We start from the raw sequence: 23,542 nt of genomic DNA, 5'->3' as shown, positions 1-23,542 counted from the left end.
AATCGTCGGTCTTTCACTAGTCACGATTTCTTTTATTAATGAGAATGTCTTGTATCATGGAGATATTGTACCCTGCTCACGTGAGTAGCCAAATGCTTCATCTGGATATATTCGTGCCAGTTTCATATCTCACATCCACGTCCAGATATGTGCTTCCATTGCTCATGGAAGGATTGAACGTTCTCCAGTCTAACCGGTATAACAAAAGTTCAACGCTAACATTAGTGTGTCTGGTGACGTATATACCCCCCCGTTGTTGCAGGTAACCCCGGCGAGCATGGCAGGTTATCTAATACTAACCGCTCATGAGGCATCAAAAATCGTTCTTACAAGGAGAAGAATCGCGGGAGGCACCTTTTTCTTATCTTACATAGATCCACGAAAGGACTAGGAAATGGGAGAGGAGTTTCAATGCCTTAAAAACAGTTTACAGCTGAGATGCGATTTGTTGATACTTTCATGTCAAAGAAGATAGCAAAAGGGACATGGCTTTCATGTCTCACGCCGTGAAGAGGGCAGTCTTGGCGTGAAGAGCATTGCCGCCAACGAAGAGCATGGAGAGGGTAGCAATTGTAGCCACCATGCTGGTAAGGTGTCAGTGTAGTTTTCTTCCCAGGAATTTTTTTTTAAGGCTGAAAGAGAGGGCGAACGTACTGGAAGGCGGACCGTGCCTCGCCCTTTGCATTCAGGTAGGCCCATTTGTAGCCGACGCGGGAGAGGAACCAGACGGCATGGTAGGAGTTCTGAACCTCAGGCGAGACGCCGCCAAGCCATCCAACCAAGCTGGCGACGAGGTACAGCGGCATGGCCTCGGCCAGGTTCGCGGCGGCGGCTTTGGAGCGAATGATCTTGGTGCGCTGCTCGGGGCTGACAACGCCCTTTTCTTGCTCGGCGCGGGCGAGCAGAGATGCGGGGTCCTGGTTGTTTTCTCCTAACAGCTTGCTGGAGTAATACATGCGAGGCGTCGCGACGACATTGATGGCGTATGTTAGGAAGAGCGACACGATTGGCGTCGGAGGGAGGCCCATGGGCCGGAGGGTGGAGAAGAGACCGGTGGTAGTGGATGTAGACATGGCGGATGACGGTTGAGGGTGCAGCTTGATGGACGACAGGCTGGCAACTTATATAGTCAGAACTAGGTACGTCATGACGTTAGCACTCGGCCCCCGCCATCGGAACGACTTCGCCCGGCAACGGGATCAACTAGGTGACGGCACGAGCGGGAGGGCAGGAAGCGGGTCTTTTCTGCAACCGGAGGCAGCAGTTGTAGCCTGATTGTTGCTGCTGCCTCTGCGGCTGACGGATGCCCGACGACCGTCGACGCCAGCGTGGCGCCCGGCAAGGCTCAGTGCAATACCGTCAACACCCCCGGCGGAGGACGGACGAGATGATGCTGGCGGCTGTGGGAGTCGATTGACGAACGCAGGCATGGGATGAGCAGGCGGGCCAATCACGTGCAAGGCGGTGGATCATTCATGACACTTTGCGGCTTCTCAGGCGCGGCGGCCAGGGTGTGGCCGAGCCCCGTCGTCGGGCTGAACACCATCCAATCCAACATCCAACCCATCCGTCCACATCGCCTCTCCGCGCCCCGCACTCACCACCGCACGCCCCGACTCCCGAAAATCCGCTCGCGCCCCTCGCGCATCCAGCAACCATGGCGGCCACCAAGCAGGAGTCGCAGAAGATTTTCGAGAAGCTCAAGACCAAGCCCGCCAACAAGGTCCGCCGCCCCTGTTCTGCGCCCGCCCTTCGCCGCGCTGTCCGCTGACTGCCCCAGATATGCTTCGACTGCGGCGCCAAGAACCCCACCTGGTCGTCGGTGCCCTTTGGCATCTACTTGTGCCTCGACTGCTCCGCCAACCACCGTAACATGGGCGTGCACATCTCCTTTGTGCGCTCCACCAACCTCGACAGTATGCCAGCCCGTGCCAATGCCTCTCCCGCCCCGCTGACGCCGCTGTAGTCTGGCAATGGGACCAGCTCCGCCTCATGAAGGTCGGCGGCAACGAGTCGGCCACCAAGTACTTCCAGACCAACGGCGGAACCGCCGCCCTGAACAGCAAGGACCCCAAGGCCAAGTACAGCTCCAACGCCGCCACAAAGTACAAGGAGGAGTTGGCCAGGAGGGTTACTCTGGACAAGAAGCAGTAGGCATCCCCCGTCCTCGCCCATGCCCTTTCAATGGGTGCTGACCGGCCAGATTCCCTGAGGAGGTCACCATCACCGACGTGCCCGACGTCGAGACCTCCGGCTCCAACACTCCCGCCGGCGACGAGGACGATTTCTTCTCGTCCTGGGACAAGCCCACCATCAAGCGCCCCAGCAACCCGCCCTCGCGCACCGGCACCCCAGCCTCCGGCAGCCGTACCGCCTCGCCTTTCCTCAACGCTTCCTCCAACGGCAACGGCACCGCCCGCTCCAAGTCGCCGCTCTCCGCCGGCGCCGACTCCACCCCTGCCGCTCCCCGCGCCGTTCCCGCATCTGCCATCCGCAGCAAGACCACCACCACAGCGAAGCCAAAGGCCAACATCCTCGGCGCAAAGAAGAAAGGTCTGGGCGCAAAGAAGGTCGTGGCGAGCGGCGGAGATGGTCTCGATTTCGAGGAGATGGAGCGCAAGGCAAAGGAAGAGGCCGAACGCATTGAGAAGCTGGGATACGATGCTGAAGCCGAGCGCGCGGCCGCGGAGGAGGCCGCAAAGGCCAAGGAGGCTGAGAGCCGCGCCAACATCGTCAGCCCGACGCCCGTGAGCCCGCGCGGCGGGTTTGGCTCCACCAGCAAGGAGCGCAACAGCGGCGACGTCGAGCGCCTGGGCATGGGTGTCGCAAGGCTGGGTTTCGGCCAGGTCGGGTCCAGCAAGCCTGCTGCTGCGCCCAAGAAAATGGGCGGTTTTGGCTCTACGAGCCGGGCGGTTGATGATGGTATGTGGCAAGAAATACTAGCTGATATGATGCGAGCTGCGAAGACGGGGTGCTAACATTGCCCTTCAACCTTAGATTCCGAACGCTTCGCTCGCCAAAAGTTTGGCACGCAAAAGGGCATCTCATCCGACGAATTCTTCGGTCGCGGCAGCTTCGACCCTTCTGCACAGAACGAGGCCAAGACGCGCCTGCAAGGTTTCGAGGGAGCGACCTCCATCAGCAGCAACGCATATTTCGGACGGCCTGAGGAGGACGGTCCTGCTGGTGATGACTACGGCGATCTCGAAAACGCGGCTAAGGATTTCGTGCGGAAGTTTGGAATCACAGCTGGCGATGATCTGGACAACCTATCGAACCTGTTGGGAGAGGGCGCAACAAGGTTGCAGGGTGAGTCTTTCCAGCGGCTTGAGCTATGCTCTATTATAGAGCGCTGTCGATCAAAGGTGTAGTTTACTAACATACATGGACTTCAACAGGCGCCATCCGCAACTACCTCAACAGCTAGATTACCCACACATCCTTGATCAGGACGCGTGCAAGCCTCTTTACGTTTCACCTCGAAGTTCGGTTCCCGACATGTGTTTCAGCAAAAATTGGGTGGCCAAAATAAACGGTGTTTGGCAGGACGGCGGTTGAAATGCCGGGTTGGTTTTGTCCCGGCAGCTGGGGATCGCTCAGCAACAATTGAGAGAGGGGAATTGTGTCGCATTGATGGTCAACTTTTTGTGGGAATCATATCTTTCATCTTCCGAGGAACACCCCTTTTTCAATTCGCAGTTTCCCTGTCCGCTTTACCGTGGATTCTTTCTCATGGGGCAGGGAGCATTTTTTTCTTTTTTTTCTTTCACTATTTGATCGGGACTGCTGGGTCGAGCCCGTACGCGTTAGTGATTCTGGTGGTGGCTAAAGGTTTTGTTCGTTATCATAGACTTTGCAAAGGATGGACAGGATTCGGGCCGTGTAATGCAGATGTGTGATATAGTTGACGATAAACGACGGCTACGAGGTCAGTGTCGAGGTGGTTGAAGGTATTGTCTGGATGTTCTATTCGATATATATGTTGCGCATTGCCCTGGAAGTGTTTGTGGCAACGGTGTGGATAACACTGGTCTACAAGGGAGAATCCAGGAATTCGCTTGAACCGTTTGCGGAACTGGGTCGTCGTTTGTGACTTACTGTGGTACCTCTTTCAGAGAATCAGTGTGATAACACTGAGCTCATTCAAACTTACCCAACCCGTAGCTTCACCCTCGACAGCACCAGGCCTACAATCTAGCCGGTGGGGGAATGGACACTGGATGCAGTGTCTTACCGGCCTACTTGAACGAGAAGAGCGGTGGCTGTTAAGTTCAAATATACGTGCGTAGGGTAAGTACTATATGCGGCTCTTCGATCTACGATGGCTCCAGCTTCTCATCCCATCCATGTGTATGCAAGATGCCTGAAGCGAATCATTGTGTTCAATCTTCGCTAACTCACTTCTGGTTTGTTTATTCCGAAGAGCTCGTGGTCACCTACGCGATTTGTTCCGAAATGTACCAGCTCACCAGGAGCCAGCTCAAAAAATTGGGACCGGAGAGTAGACCGACAGAACCGGGGAGTTGACACCGCTTTTGCTAGCTCCAATCGGAAGGAAGAAGCAACCGGTCAAGAGCTGGCATCCACGAAGAACCCTCCCCAGCTGAAACCCCATTTTACCAATGAAAACCCATGCTCCATGGCTGCTGGTATTCAGCTGCCTTCGGGTTCTCGCGCTCCAAGAGGCTTCAGCACAACAAAAGCCTCATCGACTCGTCGATCGGTGGTCTCTGGACTCTAAAAGGCTGCCAGGGGCACATGAGACACGTGTCTCTCAGTTCGCCCTGCTCACTTGATCGGAACACCTGTGGTCATTGAAGCCTCACTTTTGCAAGATCCCGAGGACACGTTCGAGCTGGGGTCCGTTCCGGTCAGTGCCAGGATATGTTCCGGTGAGCAGATTGCGAGACTCCCGGCCCTACAAGATATACTCATTTTAGAGCGGTAATCACCGCGATGAGAGCGAGGCAACTCGTTCGTCATCATGGCCGCGTCACTCCTGACGGTGATGACGGTTTGCCAGGCTCACCACTCAGCAACATAAGGCGAGCTTCAGCCTCACATTTCTCGAATTGTGCAAGCAAGCTGCCAGCTCAACATGTTTGATTTCCAGGGCGGGCTTGGGCAACCTACGATGCAGCATCCCGCCTGGTCTTGGGCAGCCTGCTGAGGGAAAAGGCACCTACGCCCTGGCTTAGTTCCGAAGCCTGTATGTAGAGCTGATGTAGGGCATCCGGAGCAGTTTGCAAGAGCTGATGTAGGGCCGCCAATCCAGCCGAGAGTTCTCCAAGTTCTAGTCCTGAATTGGCGCTAACCCTTGTGCTTGAGCCAGAGTCATTCTCGAGGCGAACACTTCCCTTCATGCAGGTCGGCTAACTCGCATTTACTAAGCGCATGGGCAAGGCCCCCACGGAGAGGCTGCAAGTCTAACGTGACGGGTAGGGTATTGCCACCTCATTGTGGGCGCGATAGAGACCGGGGAGATAGGACGGACTGATCCGGTGCAGAGCCGTAAAACAGCGGAAACGTTTCAGAAGCTTTGTAAGGACCCACTTCGACAGCAAACCCGCATGCATTACCGCGACGACCCCATGCTTGAGAGGCCATGTCTGCATCCACTTGCACGGGAAAAACAAAGTAAACGCAGGAATGAGGCACGGGTTGGCTGTCACATTTACACCGCCTCGTCTGCAGGCGTGATCCGAGGGCGGCTAGGCAGTCCAGTGCACTGACCGCACTTGCGGCACGATGAGGTTTGCGGCCATTCTGTGCTCCCGCTTTCCACAGCTAGCTGCATACAGCACTCTGCCGGGTCCTACGGACATCGGCCGCGGCGCCTACTCTATTCCGAACTACCCATTGGCCACGACTGACTTTCCCTTCTGCAGAAATAGTCTGACTGCTGTAGTCTGCCTGCTCCGTTGCCTGAAAATTGGGTATAATAAGACTCCGTCGCCCTCTGTGCTTGTCCCAATATCGACCACACGTCTCATCCTCACTGATCTCGGCTCCTCATGGAAGAGTCGGACGAGGATCTTGTCATCATCGATTCTCCCGCAGAATTACAGTCCACCCACCCACGTTATGCCAACATGCTGCCTGTCAGAAGCAACCCCGCAGATCCAGCTCCACAAAGCGGCGTTGGACCACCATCATCCATCGGTCAGGCCGAGCCGGTGAACGAGCTGCCGTCAGCCAGAGAAAAAGATGCACAGGATGCCATGGTGCCCGTGACGGATCGAGGGAAGGAGAATGAGTCTCCAATCGAGGGCTCAACGGAGAAACCTCTCCTACAATCTGACCACTCATCGCCGCCCACCGATCATACCGAAACCGAGCTCGATTCGACTTGCTCATCTGATCGCGGCTTCCAATCCTCTGGACCGCCGCCACCCGCCACCCTTCCCCTGACCGTGTACCAAGCTGATCGCCAATCAGCCTCACAACTTGAGTCCAGCAATCGCCTTCCATATCACCTTGTACAGAGCTATCCACCGCCACCTCCTCCTCCTCCGCCGCCGCCACCACCGCCGCCGCCTCCGCCTCTCGGGGTTCCTTACTACGGCCAACCCTCATCACGCTACTATCCGCCACCACCACCACCACCACCTCCCCCTCCCCCTCCACCGCCGCCTCCACCACCGCCACCGCCACCACCATCACCCCCCGGCATCCCCGAAGTCCAATACTGCAACTGCACCTCCAACATCGAAGTCATCAACTCCGCCAGCGCCCTCCTCCCCAACCCGCACCACCACAACCACCAGCAACAACAACCCCCCCACCCCCTCGAGCGCATCGTCCGCCTCGGCAGCAGCAGCACCAGCAACGGCGGCCGCATCGCCGCGCTGGCCCACCACGCCGCCACCCCGCTCGACCTCGCCACGCACCTCTGGCTGCTGCGCCACGGCGAGCCCGGCCGCTGGTACGCGCGCCCGCCCCGCCACGAGCTGAGGCGGCTGCGGCGCCTGGAGGAAGCGTTGGCCGCAGGCGCCGGAGGTGCCGGAGGCAGCTCATCTGCAAGCTGTGCCGCCGCCGCCGCCGCCGTCGACGACATCGCCGCCGTCGCTGCGGGCATCCTCGAGCGCTGCCGCGGCACGCCGACGCCGCCGCATCCGCCTTGTCCTGTTCCTGTTCCTCATCTTCTTCCTCCCCCTCATCCACTGTCGTCGCTGTCATCGCCCTCGCCGCGCGCCGGGCCGCCGGTCCCGCGGCTGACGGGCGGTGGTGGTGGTGGTAGCAGCCGTGTCGCAGCCTCCATCGCTGCCGCCACCGCCGCCGCAGAAGCGGACGCGGTGCGCATCTGGGCCGGCGCCGTCATGCAGGGCGCGAGGCAGCAGTACCCGCCACCGGCGACGCCAGGCAACGAAGACGACGACAACGAAGACGATGGCGTCCCGTGCTGGTGCTTCCCGCTCGGCGAAGGCCCCGCGGACGCGCAGTGCGCCCGCGCCGGCGCCCCCGCCTGCGACGTCCGGCACAAGCGCCGCATCGCCGCGGCTTGTCTGGCGTATTACATGGTCACGGAGGCGCCGATGGCGGAGGGGGATGCGGGGGCGGTGGCGGCGGGGGATAGGTATGGGTATGGGTATGAGTATGGGTATGGGTATGGCAATGGGCGTGGCGGGCTGGGATCATCGGAGCAGGGGAGGGTGTACATGGTTGAGAAGGTGGGGAGTAGGGAGGCGTGCTTGGTGCGGGCGTATCACAACGCTGCGTTGCGGGGGTGGGGGACGGCGTTTGTGTGCGTGGTGAAGGAGGGAGGGGGCGTCGAGATGGGTGAGGCGAGGGCTGGGTTGGAGGGGTTTGAGAGGGTGGGCGGGCTGGCCGGATTGGTGGCGGATGATGATGACGATGATGATGAGCGAGGCGAGGACGGTGAGGGACGGCGGCCGGGGCGTGTGGTGAAGATCTTCTACTGATCTTTGCCCTTGGCTGCTCGGGTGGTGGAGTATCAGCTTCCCGCCGGTCAACAAAAGCATGTCTCAGGCCCTGCATGAGGAGGGAGGCTCCGACACGAGGGCTTCAGGGACGGTACTCTAGGGGGAGTCTTCTGCCGAAAGACTCGTGTCATGTTCCCCTTTCGGTGAGCCCTCGGAGGCGGAGCTGACGCGAGCTGAGAAGTGTGAGGCGAAGCTCGGTATCGCCGAATGTGGACGGAGCCGAAAGAGGGATGACTTCCATGCTTTGCAATCTCTCCGAAGAGAAAGACGGACTTTGCGGTGTTGTTGCGGGCTGACATTGTTATCCTGTGGCCTATTTCTATTTCGGTTGTCTTTTCTTTTTCTGGCATCATAGAGAAGTGTTCGTTGGGTACTTGAGGCGAATCGGGCATCACTCCTTTGCCGATCGCGTAAGTAGGAACGCCGGGTCACTCCACTCCTTTATTTTAGTTTTAGTAACTCTAAAAAAAAAATTATAAGCAGTATCAACCATAGAAGTGCTGAAGCGGGGTCTGCCACAAGACAGAGCTTACGGCTTCGCGAGCGAAACGAGGTCCCCTTACTTGGACCCGCAAGGGCTGAAGTTGGCATAGTTGCACGAGGCGAAGGCTGCAGCGGTCCGCCCCGAACGCCAACCGATGCCCACCTATTACGTCCCCTTTTTTTGGCGGGGCGTTCGTGCATGCAGCTATATTCTCGATGGGTGGCCCCTGACTACGCTAGTGTGCTCGGGCTGAGCTTGTATTGGACCAACAGCCACATGCCGGACGCTATAGCTGCTCTACTGCCTTTTCTCTGTGGTTGCACCTATACTTCTATGTAGATCGCTACCTCCCATCCGGTTCCCCGGGTCTCGCCTCGCCGTGGCTTGCTCATTCTTACAACAGGCCAAGATTCCTATCAGCTCCCTTTGCCTGCATAATGGTGGCAAAGATTGACATGATACCGACTTATCATCCAATGGCCTTCATAGCACTGCCACGTTGCCTTCTTTTCGCCTTCGTCAGCCTCGGACTTCACCGAGACTTCTACGAGGGAGGTAGCCACCGTGAACAAAAGAAGTGGAAAATTCGGCCGAGAGCCACGGGAGCTGCGGACCACTGTAGCGATTAAAATGCAAGCGATGGCCGGGATGAAACACGAGGCAACCAGAAATAGCCACGTAAGGCGACAGATTTTGACCTATCAAGATTGTTGTGCCGCCCATGCATGCCCGTTCGCCTTATTCCATCCCAATGTGTGGCGCTGATTGGCTACTAAATGCAGGGCTTCATGAATGCAAGAACCCGTTCTCAGTGCTTCTTCCTTTAGAACACGACCCCGAGCGTTTCTCTACTTTGTTCCTACTTGGTCACTGTCTGCTTTTTTCCGCTTCGTTTATCCAAGACGTGCGATGCAACGTAGTGCGTGCACTAAGCACCTAAGGCGAGACGGCTATGACGGGAAATGCTCGAGCAAACATTGCATGTCCACAAGCTTGAGTGGTGAAACCTAAACCTGCATTGCAGAAAGCGGATAGGGATCGTGACAATCTGATTGTCCGAAGCTGCTTAATCGATGGAGAGGGGTCCGAGATGCTGGTTGTCAATAGTCACTGACAAGCGCAGACGCGCGCCTGCGCGCCGCACTCTGCATGCAAGTATCCACGTGCACGGCGGCACCAGCGTATGACTCTAGTGCAGATGCCTTGCAGCTGCGGGATTTCGTGTACAATTTTGCTCGCGTGATGCCCGACTCTTGGAAACCGAGCATTTCTTGGGAATTGTGCAGAGGATGCCTCCCGTTCTTATCTCGTGGATGCGTGTGTAGATTGCATTAAGTGGGGGCTGCGATTTTTGGTGGAAGCCGAGTTTGATACCAGTGTCTTGCAGCGGGTGAAGCTTGAAAAGCATGTATAGATACCAGTGGGGAGGTATGCTAACACAAAGACGCCTTCTTGATTCTGGATATCCGCTCGGTTATCCAGTTCAACTGTTCAACCCTTGATGGATCCAAAGACACCTAGAATAGCACGGACGCGCTTCCACGAGCGCACGTCAACACGAGATGACCAATCAAAAATCTGACAGCCCATCGCCTGGTGAGCTTTGGGCAGCAGCTCATGCAAGCCAAACATTCCTTCTCGACAGCAAACCAGATGTATTGATGGTCAGCTGAGTTTCATGTGGGCTTACCACTTCATATAATATGTCGCGTGACTCAAAATGAATGTGAGATGACTGTACCTGGATTATTATGACGTATACTCCTTGGAGAGCTTATTGTGGGCATCAGAGAAACCTCGCAAAGTCAAATTGAAGCGACAGATGCGGTGGGCCGTACATAGATGTAAGATGCATCACCTCGTCAAGTGTGTCAGCATAAATTTTCATACGTCAGACAACATGCAATAATATGCTTAATCGGCATGTACAGTGATGGCGGTTGGGCGGCCTTGGTCGAGGTGTAGCACCAAACGTACTCAATGTCCCCCTCACATTGGAAAGGGCCTGAAAAGAGTCTTTTGACATGGCCCGAAGTTGATTATCTTCTCATCGAACAAAGCTTTGGGTCCGACGAGTCTTCCTTCTATGCAGAAAGTCGTTAATTAGAATTTGCACGCTCTAGTTCATCGACTCATGGTATTTATCGCAGCAAAAATGTGCATGTCAAGAAAATTGACACGAACAACCAGGCACCAAACACATCCATTGATGCATGTGGAGTGAGTAAAGACTTAGTCGTGAAGTGTGTTTGATGCTTCGACAACGCAGAAGAGGCAGAAGGCAGAAAAGAAAATGCACCTGTCGAAAAGTATTTCTGTCAGATTCTACACAAATACAGAGCTCACGTCGCCATGCTGTTGCTCACCATGACATGACAGAGTGTGCATATTGCATATATGTATTAGTGGTAGATCATGGAGATCATGATAGTATTCCCAGAGGACATGCAAACTTTTGGAAAACTGTTCCGATTCTCGCTGTGACAGAATTTCTTTGAGCCAGTACGACATACGCCCCGGTGTATCAAAGTAAGCATTAGCAAATGCTCTGTGAATTGGTTGTGTTGTGTACATATATAATTCGTTTCCGCAACTCCACTATTATCGCCGACGCCCACACTTTGGGGCCTGGTTGGTCTAGGTTTGGGCGTCGGCGATGCACTCGCAGCACTTCCCGAAGTCCTCGAGTTCAATCGCGCTGCCGAGAGCATTGCATTCGCAAAAAATCCCCGAGGGTTCAACGGAAAGGACCTGAGGACGGGGTTTCTGCGTCCTCCACCTGCGGGCGGAGGCCGTAGTTTTGCTCCCTGGGGCGACGCCTTTTTCTCTTCTCTCTCTTTTTACTCCTGTTGTATCGCTTCTTTGCTTGCTTTTCTCTGTTTTGGAACTGTTTGTTCCTCAGTTTTTACAGCAGGCTCTCTGTGGGTTGTGTTGATTTTGGTGGCGAGGGTCTTGCGGTACCACGGACGCGATGGCAAACACCATCGAGAACTTGAGTCATACCGACTTGCCAGACTCCGTAGAACAAGCAACTTGCAGCTATAAAGATCTGATACCGTCCGTTAATGCTTGGAATGCTCGTTGTCTTAGTATGCCAGGATGTTGAATAGTGAAGCTGCTACGGAAAGGAGGAGCCATGGTGGAGGGTGAATGAGTTAGAAATAACCTATTGAGGGGAAGTTCCCGTTTACTCTTCCGTACCACATGCTGCTTGTATGGCAAGATTTTGGCAACAAGTCCCGTCAAACACGATCAGGTAGGCTGTACCAAAAGTTTCCGGCATGGAAGTGATCGTGGGTGCTCCTGAACACGTCATCTGGCGAACCTTTGGAAGTTGCGACACCGGAGCTCCAAGGTTTATTGGCTATGCATTAGTCTGTTGTAGTGTCATGGCAGTTCCGGTGCAAAGACGGTGGTGTGGTAGAAGAAATCTCCGTTGCAAGGCGCCATCGTGTTGAAAGGGACGGACGGACGAAATAGTTCACGATGAAACCGGTCATTCAAAGGCCGACTTATCAAGTTTCTCCGTCTCTCCACCTCTCCGATGCCAGGAATTGCCGGAGCCATCTCGCCTATCCCAAATAAGCCGCCGCAGCTTGAAGTTGGCCGGAGAGCCTCCATGGGCGCTCCGTAAAAGGAGGTCCTTCTTCTTTCGGCGTGGTGAACTAGTACTTGATGTCATGTCACTGCAGCGATATCCCTGGTAGGTCAGGGCAAGTGGCGTCTTCTCGCCGATGCCACCGTCCTTCCTTTCTCACCGATGTGAAGTCCGTCTCGAACGCCGGTGGTGGCAAACCGCTCAAAGCCGCAGAGCGGTCAACAGGAGACGGCCGAGCCCAAGGAGCCCACTCGTCGGTACACCGTGTCGATATGACCTTGAAGGACAGCTATACTTCTTTCCTCATGTGGCGGAGTCTGTTTGCACGAAGGAAGTCGTTGGGACAGTCTCGTTCGTGGCGGGGTACCGCTCAAGGGGACGAACGGAGCAACTAGAGCCGGGCTGATGGAAGCAAAGCCGTCCTGGATGCGAGCGACCCAACACCAGTGCTGGGTCCATCGACTCGCATGCATGGATACGGCAGCCACCAAGACGCCGAGCGACGTTGTTAATTGACGGATCATGGTCGATGTGTATTAGTCGTGTAGGCTGTTGGGACGAGCGGAGCCCACTTCCGTCCTGTGTCGGTGTACTTCCCAGTATTCTTCTGGGATCGGGCCATGGCGATTTGAGATGGCTGTACGAATGATTGCTCCTTTCCTGTGGAGCTCGGTCGGAGCCCCACACTTTGGAGAGTGCCCCGGAAACCTGAGGGACTCATCGATCTCAAGGAAAACCAGCATCCTTGACATTGAGGCGCAGTCATCTGTGGCGATTCTGTTTCTATCCCAGTGCAGATCTGGTAATGATCGCGCAATCCGATAGACTGTCTTCGTGAAAGAAACTCTGGTAGATTGTCATGGTGCACAATAATACAGTAACAACGCGTTTGGAGAACGCGTGATTCGCTTGTTGGTGTGATAGAAGTAGGATAGATGACTAGGACTTGAACGGTCCGCATGGTCGCCGCCCTGAACTCTTTACCCGTTTGATGATTCAGTCAGGCACCGAAGCAGCCATCCTCACAGAAGAGGTCTGTGATTGCTTCCAAGTTCGCATTAGCACTTTATGTCCAGGTACGCAGCATTGCTCAGCGGATAATTGATCCACTTCTGCTTGTCAGTTTTGACTTGATTGACAGCCTATAAGGCAATTTCTATAGACCACCCCGACGAAGTTGACAAGGGTCTTTAGCTGGAGGTGCAAATGGGATTGGTCTCCCGTCGGTCCGGGCTGAGGCTCAGTACCTTGCCACTTGCGGTCTTCTCAGCGGTTTTGGCGGAGAACATCACGGCGAATGATGTGGCTGGTTCTTGCGTGTTAAAATGTGTCCGTGACCGGGCTGTCTCTGAGACCTCGGACAAGCGACAGAGCACTCCAAGCAGATCTACCGAAGACAGGAACCGCACGCGTCACGGCGATCATTGCACACCCCGAAACCATCTGAGATATCGTCATGCCCATCGACTTCCAGACGCTCGGTGACAAGGACTGACGCAGTTGCATGCAGAAGCGCAATCTCCGTCATCACCGTACATGCATTGACATCGATACGCGCGCGCGCGCGCGCCGGGACCGGAGTGAAAGCAAGCTGGCACGGACACGAAAGAGGGACAAGTGCCCGACAATTTATCTGTGAGCTCGGATGAAACAGAGGGCTGACCGCCTCCAAAGAGCTCCTCAGCCAGCCATTGGAAGGTTGGGGTGTGGATACCCCGGAAATCGTAAGTGTGGTGCGGAGCCGCATCCGGACGTCCGGACGAAGGAATGGGGCGGCTTTGCTACGTGCTACGCGTGGCCGGATAGGTCAAGACTAGCACGACGGAATTGTTGAGGATTTCAAACAATTGTGTGCGTCCTATGCCGGTTGCACATCAGGATGATGAAGGTCAAGGAACACTTAGGTATTTATTTTTCTTTGGCTGAGTGTTTAGAATTGGAGAGGCCTGCGGCTTCCGTGCCAAGACAGAGGCACCGTGCTTCGGCTGGATGGAATAGTGCTTGAGGACGATGTGAAGCTGTGAAGTCATGGTATTTGGTGGTCAGGTGCCCTCGGAAGCGAAGGCTGAAGTGGAGATACTGATCTGGATTGGCATCGTTTATCAGGAACAAGCGAGTTCGGGAGATGCGTTAGGCTCCGCATGCACGTGGCTTAGTGGCAAAATTACCCTGTGTTCGAACTTGTTTAAAGGCTGCATTAGCCCTCTGAGAAGTCAAAAGTCAGAGCTGTTGGGGATGTTGATGGTGCGTGTGCGACCTGGCTCAGTGCGGCGCCTTTAGGAAGAAGCTGTCCGAATGTAGGCACGAAGGAAGCTCTTGACAACAAACGGGCCGTAGTACCCCAGCTCGCAGGGTCTGGTACCGCCGAGCGCCAAGGTCGGTCCAGAGGAGGGCTAGACGATTGGCCACGAAGCGGTAGCGACCGGCGATCTAAGCTTAGGATGTGGCAAGTGTCATGCCGACAAAAACGTGCGAAAAGGGCCGTTCAGAAACAGGATGGGAATCGATCCAGGGCTACTTTAGTAGGGGCTTCCTGGAATGGTGAGTTCCGCACAAGTTGCAAATGATGAAAATGCCATGGATACTTGATCGAGACTGAATGGCGACTACAGTGGCGTGGCTGATCGAAATGAGCTCTGGTGCGTACCAGCTGGTGAGGAGAGCCAGCTGTCAGCCGTCGTCACCGAAGCATCGAAGCATCGAGACCACCCCGCGCGACGGGACAGGTGGAGGTACCTAGCCCATGCGCATGCGGAGACGGACGGGCTCGGCAGTGCGGTAGTCTCGAGGGGCGTGGCGTCAAACCCCAGCCGAAGAAGAGCGCACCAACGCTCACGGCGATCCTGATGGAGGCTCTTGAGCACAGGTCGACTCGGTGGAAATGCGGTACAGCTGCCGGCGTTTGATGAGGCTCGAGGGAGGGAGGGATTGGGTTCCTGCATGGCGGAGGGTTTGTCCGGTCCAGCTCAGCGCGGCCGGCGCGTGTCGCGGCCGCTGCGTTGCCCTTAGCCCGAGCATATCACAGCGCTGCTGCAAAGCTTGGCATGCGGGATGGCGTCGGCCGGCGTGTCGCGCTTGCGGTCGAGCTAACGCTCCAATGGCGCTGTTGGGCGATGCTCCAACGCGTGGCGGTGAATCCATGGAGTGTGAGCGGGCCCAGTGCCGCGCAATGCCCTTGGAGGGCGGCGTGGGGCGAGTCTTCAGCGACAGCAGCTGGTGGAGCGGACAGGCGGCGGTGATGCAAGTCGGGGATGCACCCTCCCCCGCATTCTGCTAGTTAGTGGTCTTAGCGGGCCAGTGCAGTGGCGGCGGTTTGGCCCCAGACTTCCCCAGCGCGCGCTCTCCGCCTACCCGGCCCTAGTCTCGCATCTCCTCACCAACCGTCGCCCCTTGACTCGTACCATTCACCAGTCACTCCGACTACCCGCTGTCAAGGATTCGCTACCCTCGTGCTCCAGCCCTTCCGCCCCTGGCCATTACTGGTCTAGCCCGCCTTCCCCGCGTGGAAATAAGCCGGCCGTTTGGCGTCTGGGGAAACCGACGATGCCATCGTCCGCCAGAGAGCTTCGTGTGCTGCTGCCTTTGGACTGGCCTGCGGAGCGCCGGCTGGTCCGGATCGCCCAATGCCTCTGCTGCGCCACACCCCATTGGTTTGAGCGAGACTAGGCTTGCTGCATGATCAGCGGCGTGCGAAGACGCCGACGCTGGCCTCTCCACCTTAGCTGCCGGTCAACAAAGGAGGCCGACGTGCGGAGCCGGAGCCCTCCCGACAAGAAGCCCACCCGTATATGAGCGAGCCGCCTCCCACCTTGACAACCTGCCTCCACAGATCGGACCTTTCCATCTCGTCGGCTCCTACCCATCCACCAATCTCCTCTTGATACCCCCCCAGCTCACAATGACTTCCGAAAACCCTTACGCCGTCGCTGCCTCGGCGCCCGATGGCCCCCTCGAGAAGGACTTCAGCCAAAGCCAAAATGGCCTTCACAGCGAGCAGCTCGATCCGCATATGGGATCCGACGAGGCTCTGAGACGGGTCAGGACGGCGGGCAGCATCTCCATCTCGCCCGAGCTCTTCGAGAAGATGTACCTGTCGCCTCAGAACCAGGTCAAAGGAGATCTGCGCAAGATGGTTGGCAACCCGACTCCACTGTAAGTTGGCTCGAAAGTGCCTTTGTGCTCCTTGGCTGATCGGAATGCAGTGCGTTGGTAGGATTTCTGTTGTCGCTTTCACCACTTAGCTGCATCCTCATGGGCTGGCGAGGATCGGGTGGTAGCGGAGCTTCCGGAACTGCGACATACTTCTTCTTCGGTGGAGTTCTCATGCTCATGGGCGCCATCGGTGAATGGATCCTCGGAAACACGTTCCCCTTCGTCGTCTTCGGATCCTTCGGCGCCTTCTGGCTGTCCTTCGGCGGAACGCTGCAGCCCTTCTTCAACGCTTACGGCGCTTACTCGCCCGATCCGAACAATGCGGCTGCTGGACTGCAGACGGTTGGATTCAATTCGAGCTTCGGTAAGCTTGTTCCCCTGCTCTTCATCGCGGACGTTTTCACGCTAACCGTGGTGCGTACCAGCTTTCTTCCTGTTGGCGATGAGTCTCCTGAGCTTCCTCTTCTTCATCCTGGCTCTCCGAACCAACGTTGTCTTCGTTCTGATCTTCATTACCCTCACATTCGGGTTTGCTCTGCTCGCAGGCGCCTATTGGCAGACGTCCAACGGAAACGCGGGCCTGGCCACGGACCTGATTGTTGCGGGTGGTGCCTTCCTCTTTGTGACGTGTGCCGGCGGGTGGTGGATCTTCTTCGCCATCATGCTCGCGGCCTTGGACTTCCCCTTCCAGCTTCCAGGTGAGTACTCTGGCATGCAGCGCACTTCAGCTCAATACTAACGGAATGCAGTTGGCGATCTGTCGACCATGATCAAGGGTGCAAGCCAGAAGAGGAAGTCGGCGGAGAGTCAGGTGTAGGATGGATTGCATGAGCCACGGACGTGATGAAGCGAGAGCTGGAATGATATCAGGAGATGAAATTCGAGAGGTGCAAACCGGGGAAAGGTGTGTTGATGTGTAATACGTACCATGACTTCTTAATGTGTCTCGAAGTGCTACCATTTAATGACAATTTCTATTACTATTCCGAGCTATTTCGTTCCCCAACAGGCGGGGAGTACATCGTCTGGAGCCGCTTTCAGAGATGCTTCGCATGAGCAGACGATGAATTGTACGGAACGAGCGAGGCGGCGTGGATGGGAAAGCAGCTCATATATGACATCTGATCAGTCATCGGGTTGCAGGTCCTGCCGAGGCAGCGTCCGATGGGAGTGGTACGAAAGGTCATGGTTAACTGGTGAGAACGGACGGCTCTTCTCAGACAGTGCAACATCAGCATCCGGGGAGACAGTGACTGATATAGTTGACAGAAGTTGCGGAAGTAAGGTTCGCATCCCCTCGTTGATCGGGCCACCTGCCCCGCCTGGCCGCAGAAAAAAGTGGCCGCTCCTTCCATTCGCGCACCGAGCCGGGCACGTGAACCCTCGCGACTTGGGGTTGCCGGCAAAGCTTCCACACCCAACCCGCGCGCCCGTTGGCCTTGGACCATTCTCTCGGAACTGCTGCAGACGCATCCTTCCAGATCGTCTGCCGTGTCGTCCGATGCTCTCCGGTGATCACGTGCTTCCCGGTGCTTCCCGGTGCTTCCCTCCTCGATCCACAACACCACAAGCAAACCAGTTCGGGACCTCTTTGCATCCGGATCCGGTTTCCTTCGGCCATCCGAACTCTCCGTTAGCATGTGCAAGCGCTGTCCCGAGCCTCGCTGCCGAGAGTCGTGAAGCTGGACGTTAGGACACCAACTGGCTCACGCCTCGACTCGAGATCGATCAGTCGACAATTATTGAATGCGAATCTGTCCTCATCTGTCCTCATCTGCCCGCAGAAGCCGATGCCCATTGCCGAAGTCCTCATCAGATCAAGCCACTTCGAAGAGAGCACAGACAACGCGCCACGCAAAACTGGAGCCTCTTCGGCCCGCTCCCGCCCTTCGTGACAACAACGTCGCCTATCCCGCCCCTCGAACTCCTCGCTGTCATTAATGCTGAGCCCGAGGAAGCAAGCAGGCCATCTGTATCTTAGGTCGTTCTTTCCTTCTCGGAAAGTTGCATCATCAATCTTGAAGTAGGTTGACCTGGAAATGCCCCAAGACCGACATAACTGGAAGCCTGGACCCTGCCCCCATGACCGCTCAGACCCCAGTATGCTCGCGCGCATAACCCTGTTCACCGCGCGGCTGTCGCGATAAGGCGCGCTTTGTTCGTTACAATCCAGGCTTGCCCCCCTCGCTTCCCCGGCCTGATCATCCGGAATGAACTCCACCAACAGTACCCACTTTCTTCACAAACATGCCCTGTATTATTCCACTCCCTTTTCAGAAACTATGAGCGAAGCCATCGCGATTCCCCGAGTAAACAAACCTCCACAATTCTCCTCCCTCGTGCTATCACAGCTTTTCATCGCGTCTGTCCAGCTTTCACCCGATTGTGTCATGGCTCTCTATTACGTAGAGTAACAGACAAACTGGGTTTAATGTACAACTCTGGAAAATACAGACAGTTGGTGTAGTACTCGTAAGGCGTTCTATGTACGTATATACCTCGTCCTGTCTAGGAAGGTGTCGCGTTACTCTCGTTATGCAGACGTCATGCTAACCTTGTTCCTGAAAGATCTGCCCCCTTAAGCTTTCCGTACTTGTGACAACGCGGCCGGGGTTCGGCGTTACCCCGTCATTATGTCTCGCGTTAATTCCCCTTCGTTGCGGTGTGCTGATATTGGGAGTTGACCGGAATCGGCGGGACCGGTGTTCCTGATGCGAAGCTGTTGCGGGTACCTCGAGGAAGCTATGTCCTTATGCTGCCCAGAAGCTATTCAATTGCGGCGTTGTAGCTGTAGTGCTATGCGTGATTGCCGATAGCTTCAACGAATAAATAAAAGCTGTGTCGTGTCCACGTCAAGCGTCTTCTGCTTGGCCGTCTTCCTCGCCCTCCTCCTCCCTCTTTCCTCGCCACCAATTGAATTCCACCATGTTCCGTCCCGTCTTCAACGCGATCAGACCCGCCGTCTCCCGCGGCGCCCTTCGTACCCCCGTACGTCGTGAGGCTGCGCGCGCTTTCTCGACCTCCCTCCGCCACCAAGCCGGAGGTGGCGGTAAGTGTTACAATGGCTCTCAAGCTCTACTTCCGATCCAATTCTGATAAACGTGGGTTTTCCTTGGTCCAGAACTCTATCCCGTCACCCAACCTCCACACTGGCCGTCCGAGGCCTCGCGCAACAACGCCACTGGCACCGACGCCGAGGTGCTAGACCGATTCAAGATCCGTGAGATCTGCGAAGGCTGGGGCTGCTACCGCGATGCCGCTGAATGGGAGAACTACCGGTCAATGGTGAGGTGATCCATTGCTCTCCAGCCAGCCAACTCGCCATGACGACCTGCGGGAAGAGATGATCCATAGAGATGATAAGGGCATAAACTGACTGTACATTGATCAGTTCTGGGATGACGCCTATATCGCAACGAGCTGGAAGCAGGGCTCCATCGACGAATTCATCAAAGCCTCCAAGGACGTACGTCGTACCCTCTTCTCTCTCTCTCTCTCTCTCTCTCTCTCTCTCTCTCTCCCCTCAACCCGTAACTCACACTTTCCCAGGGTTTCTCGCGCGGCAAGGAGTTCATGTACATCATGCACCGCATCATCGGCCAAACTGTCGACGTTCAGGGCAACCGAGCCGTCGCCAAGATGAAAGTGACCATCACCTGCCGCTTCACCTTCAACAACATCGAAGTGGACAACGAGGCCGAATGCCGCTTTTTCTTCATGCTGGAGAAGCGTGAGGGTCGTTGGGGTATCTGCTTCTACACGCTGCTGTTCGACAAGGACAAGATGATCCCGGTCCACCCCGGCAGGACCTTTGACATTCCCGAGAAGGAGGTCATGAAGTATCCTTCGTAAGTGCACTCTTCGGTCACGGCATCTTCTTTTCAACTCCACGAAGCATTGGACTGTGCAGAGCGCCCTGCGCTTGCACGTTCCAGTTGCGTGGCTAAGTCTCTCACCATCTCCACCATCATCTCGCTGACTATTGCGGCGTATTCAAACAGCGGATATCGGTACCTGGCCTGGCTTGAGGACTGTATAGATACTCCGCCAAAGTTAGACCTTAACAGCCATGGACCTGAGCGTGATATCTTGTACAAGAAGTGCAAGGATTGGCTGGAGGGCAAGGTCGTCAAGCCCAACTTGACGGGCACGGACGTCATTGACAAGTGGTAAACGGCTCTCTGCATGATTCACGGCGGGATAAAGCGCCTAGCATGATTTTGAGGATATGTATTCAAGCGTTCGAAGAGGGGTTCCGCTGCTATGAGAGTTGGAGGAGGTAATGATATGGGAGTCAGCGACCTTACCCGCTTCCGGCCTAATCGGGGCGCTGTGGATGCAAAGAGAGCAACATGAGTTATTCAATACCCAATTATTTGCAAGGAGTGTGATTTCACCAACTTATGTTGTGACTGTGCGTGCGCGGGGATATTCGTTGCACGCTGTAGGAGAGTTTTACCTATGATAGAAGAATCTGAGGTTATACGACAGAAGGTCCATATGAGTTTGCTGTTTAGGTTCCATGGATAACGCCGTGTGACGAATCAAGACTTCATAGGTTTCCAATTAACCAACAGCAGCACTCCCTCTCTTCATGGCAGAATCGAAGATCACGACCGACAATCAATTAGAACCAACACCGCCAGAGCTTAATCGCCCACATGCCCATTGTAACATACAATTGGTTAATACCGACTTCCTCTCCAACCCCACCTTCTACCTCTCCCTCCCTTTCAACGGACTACTCTCCCACGCCCCCACCGTCTCATCCTCCTCGTCCTCCTCGTCCACCTCCTCCTCTTCCTCCATCGCATCATCATACTCCAACTCACTCCCGCCACCACCCAACTCACTCACACCATCCCCGCCCTCCTCGGGCTCCAACAACGGACTCGCCGCAATCTTCGGCCTGCTCTTAAACACACTCGACTCGTCCACATCCTCCTCGAACAGCTTATCCTTGGGCGTCGCCCTGCCGGCGGCGGCGGGCACCGCCAACCCCTTCTCCTCCAGCTCCATGGCCGTCGCCTTCTCCGCCCACTCCTCGAACAGCGGGTTGAACTTGCGCTTGTCCTCCCACGGGTTCGGCGGGAAGAGGCTGGCGCGCCTGCGCGCGCGGACGTTCCCCCCGTTACCGTTCTTCGCGCTGCTGCTGCCCGACCGGTTGCGGCCCTTTGCGTTCTTCTTCGGGTTGCTGCTGGCGGGCGGCTGCTGCGGCGCCATGGCCAGCATGGTCTGGCGCGTGCGCTCGATGAGGGCGGCCGTGGCGTCGGCCTTGGCCTGCTCTTCGGGCGCGAGGGCGCGGGGTGCGGGCGTGGGTTTGGCGGGTGAGCTGGTGTGGCCTTCCATCGTGAGGCGGGTGCGCTCCATGAGGGTGAGGTACGACGATTGCTGCTGCTGCTGCTGCTGCTTGACGGGAGAGGGGCTGGCGGCGTCGATGCCGGCGAGGATCTGCTCGGCGAGAAGGTCCTCGTGGTTTGGTGGTGGAGATGGCGAGGGCGCGGGTGGGGAGGGGGAGCGGCGGTGGTGTATGGGCGATGCTGGCTCGTGGATTGGGCCCTCATCGGCGAGCTCCTCAGGCGGCGGGGGTGAGTCTGCGGCCCTTGGCTCGGAACCCTCATGATCTGAGGCGTACTGCTCGAGGATGCTGCGATTGTCGAAGGTGGATCGAGTTGGTGTGGGCGAGGGGCTTCTGACCGGTTCTTCCGTTTCGTATTCTGATTGTGTTGCCGTGACTTGCGAATTCTTGAGCGGAGAAAACCAGTCCGGGGAGTTTGGTCTGTTGAATGATGGCTTCGCCGGTATTTTGGGTTCGGGCGAGGGCGGTTCTGTATGTTCCGGCCTGGCTCGCGGTCGCGATACCAAAGACCGTCTCTGACCTGCCGGCTGCATCGGGATGCTGGACGGCTTGGGTTTGTGCACGAAATTTGGTTCAGGTCGATTCGATTTGACCCTGGAAGCTACCTCCAAGTCTTCGCGCATGTTGGCCAGGATGGAACCATAGCTTTCCGACAGCTTGGACACAGCGGCATACTCTTCGTCTTCAAGCCCATGGGGGGCAGTCTTACCAAGTCGTAGATCTTGATGACGGTCGAAGTTGAAGTCCAACGATGCACTCCTGGTATTTGAGACTTTTGGTGCAGGTTCCTCGGGCCGTGAGGCTTGAATCTTCTCATGAAAGGCCTTCCAACGAGACAGCCTGTCCTCCTGACCTTTCACTCGCGCCTCCAAATCTTGTAAGAGACTTTGATGATGACGAGTCTCTTCCTCAACTTCCTGGCCAAGCTGTACTCGTCCCCAGATATCCTCAAACGGCCTTTGGAAAAGGCCGTCGTCGGCTTCCGCCTGCTCTCCTTGCACCATGAGTTCAAGCCATTCGGGGTTTCCCAACCAGTTGTCATGTAGAATCCGCTTAATAGAAGTGGCGTCCGGCAAATCCTTCCCAGATTCTTCGAGAGTCTCAAGGATTTCCCCACACTTCTCGTTCCGCTGAACAGCTTCATGGCTACTTTGAACCAACAAGTCCCCAAAGTCCATGTACCTCTCCCGCATATCGTCCCTCCCCCTCAATGTATTGGTGAGTGCGGCTTTGTGGGCGATAACGAGTGGCAGTAGCGAGGCTTGCTGGTCGGGACTTAGGTTTGCGGCCGTCGCATATTGGCGAGCGACCGTTAAGTTCTTGCGCTTGGATTTGCGGCTCGACATTTTCTTCTTCAGCACAGCGGTGGAGAACAGGACGAGTGTTTCCATGAGCTTGTCCCCTTTGCACTCGTCCAGCATGGTCTTCCGTAGCACCGTCTCCCGACCCAGCACGCCATTTTTCTTGAGGTCATTGAGGCAACGGTAGAGAGCGCCACGCAGGTTCAGCGACTGGAGGGGCTCGAGAGGCGGAAAAAAGGGCGATAATTTCTATCAGAATCATGAGCGCTTGAGGCACGGCGAAGCTTGTCCGGCAAGTGATACCTCGCGCGTCTCTTCTCTATCCCACAGCTCAAACAGGCGGAACAGAGCCCACTCGGTGCATTGGATGCGCTTCTTTTGATTCTGCTGGGCGTCCTTGGCCGTGAAGGTGTGAACAGTAATATCGGGCCAATCGTCGCAAAGGTCAAAGTCGAGCAGGCGCAGGTTGGTCACAAAGAGGGCGGCGCTGGACAGCTGATGCGAGCAGCCTTTCAGGGACAGCGCTTTCGCGGCGGCAGAGGGATTCGTTTGCGCCTGGGAGCCGTGGCTGGATAGCGGGCGCGACATACTTCGGTGCGGCGGGCAGCCGGAAGCGTCGCTCGCAGAGGGGCGTGAAGGCGCGTTGTTGTCTTTGTTCGGCCGCGACGCAGGCCCGGCAACGGCACTGGGGGGGGGGGTCCTGTC

At 56.3% G+C, this 23,542-nt stretch overlaps 6 protein-coding genes across 6 annotated transcripts; 4 read left to right on the top strand and 2 right to left on the bottom strand.

Moving 5' to 3' along the window:
• Window positions 1-499: 499 nt before the first annotated feature.
• On the bottom strand, window positions 500-1,073 carry BKCO1_3000267 (membrane-associated eicosanoid glutathione metabolism protein; the record flags this gene model as incomplete). The annotated part of the gene is made up of 2 exons (XM_020274171.1): window positions 500-584; window positions 655-1,073. The coding sequence occupies 2 exons, from the start codon at window positions 1,071-1,073 to the stop codon at window positions 500-502; spliced, it is 504 nt and encodes a 167-aa protein (XP_020134447.1).
• A 584-nt stretch (window positions 1,074-1,657) lies between these two features.
• On the top strand, window positions 1,658-3,427 carry BKCO1_3000266 (arf gtpase-activating protein; the record flags this gene model as incomplete). Its single annotated transcript, XM_020274170.1, has 6 exons — window positions 1,658-1,723; window positions 1,781-1,916; window positions 1,967-2,150; window positions 2,204-2,922; window positions 2,998-3,309; window positions 3,399-3,427. 6 exons carry the CDS (start codon window positions 1,658-1,660, stop codon window positions 3,425-3,427), a joined length of 1,446 nt encoding a protein of 481 aa, XP_020134446.1.
• A 2,587-nt stretch (window positions 3,428-6,014) lies between these two features.
• BKCO1_3000265 (chloride chloride channel family) lies at window positions 6,015-7,922 on the top strand (the record flags this gene model as incomplete). Its single annotated transcript, XM_020274169.1, has 1 exon — window positions 6,015-7,922. The coding sequence occupies one exon, from the start codon at window positions 6,015-6,017 to the stop codon at window positions 7,920-7,922; it is 1,908 nt and encodes a 635-aa protein (XP_020134445.1).
• Window positions 7,923-15,923: 8,001 nt separating this feature from the next.
• BKCO1_3000264 (gpr1 fun34-class plasma membrane protein) lies at window positions 15,924-16,994 on the top strand (the record flags this gene model as incomplete). Its single annotated transcript, XM_020274168.1, has 4 exons — window positions 15,924-16,177; window positions 16,228-16,541; window positions 16,603-16,875; window positions 16,927-16,994. The coding sequence occupies 4 exons, from the start codon at window positions 15,924-15,926 to the stop codon at window positions 16,992-16,994; spliced, it is 909 nt and encodes a 302-aa protein (XP_020134444.1).
• Window positions 16,995-19,102: 2,108 nt separating this feature from the next.
• BKCO1_3000263 (pea pathogenicity protein 2) lies at window positions 19,103-20,350 on the top strand (the record flags this gene model as incomplete). The annotated part of the gene is made up of 5 exons (XM_020274167.1): window positions 19,103-19,226; window positions 19,299-19,462; window positions 19,569-19,643; window positions 19,727-20,025; window positions 20,179-20,350. The coding sequence occupies 5 exons, from the start codon at window positions 19,103-19,105 to the stop codon at window positions 20,348-20,350; spliced, it is 834 nt and encodes a 277-aa protein (XP_020134451.1).
• A 543-nt stretch (window positions 20,351-20,893) lies between these two features.
• Window positions 20,894-23,425, bottom strand: BKCO1_3000262 (uncharacterized protein; the record flags this gene model as incomplete). Its single annotated transcript, XM_020274166.1, has 2 exons — window positions 20,894-23,086; window positions 23,141-23,425. 2 exons carry the CDS (start codon window positions 23,423-23,425, stop codon window positions 20,894-20,896), a joined length of 2,478 nt encoding a protein of 825 aa, XP_020134450.1.
• Window positions 23,426-23,542: the final 117 nt, after the last annotated feature.

This window comes from Diplodia corticola (assembly GCF_001883845.1).
Source record: "Diplodia corticola strain CBS 112549 chromosome Unknown scaffold3, whole genome shotgun sequence".
NCBI lineage: Eukaryota > Fungi > Ascomycota > Dothideomycetes > Botryosphaeriales > Botryosphaeriaceae > Diplodia > Diplodia corticola.
Note: the sequence above shows the minus strand (reverse complement) of the source record. Positions and strands in the feature narration are given on the sequence as shown.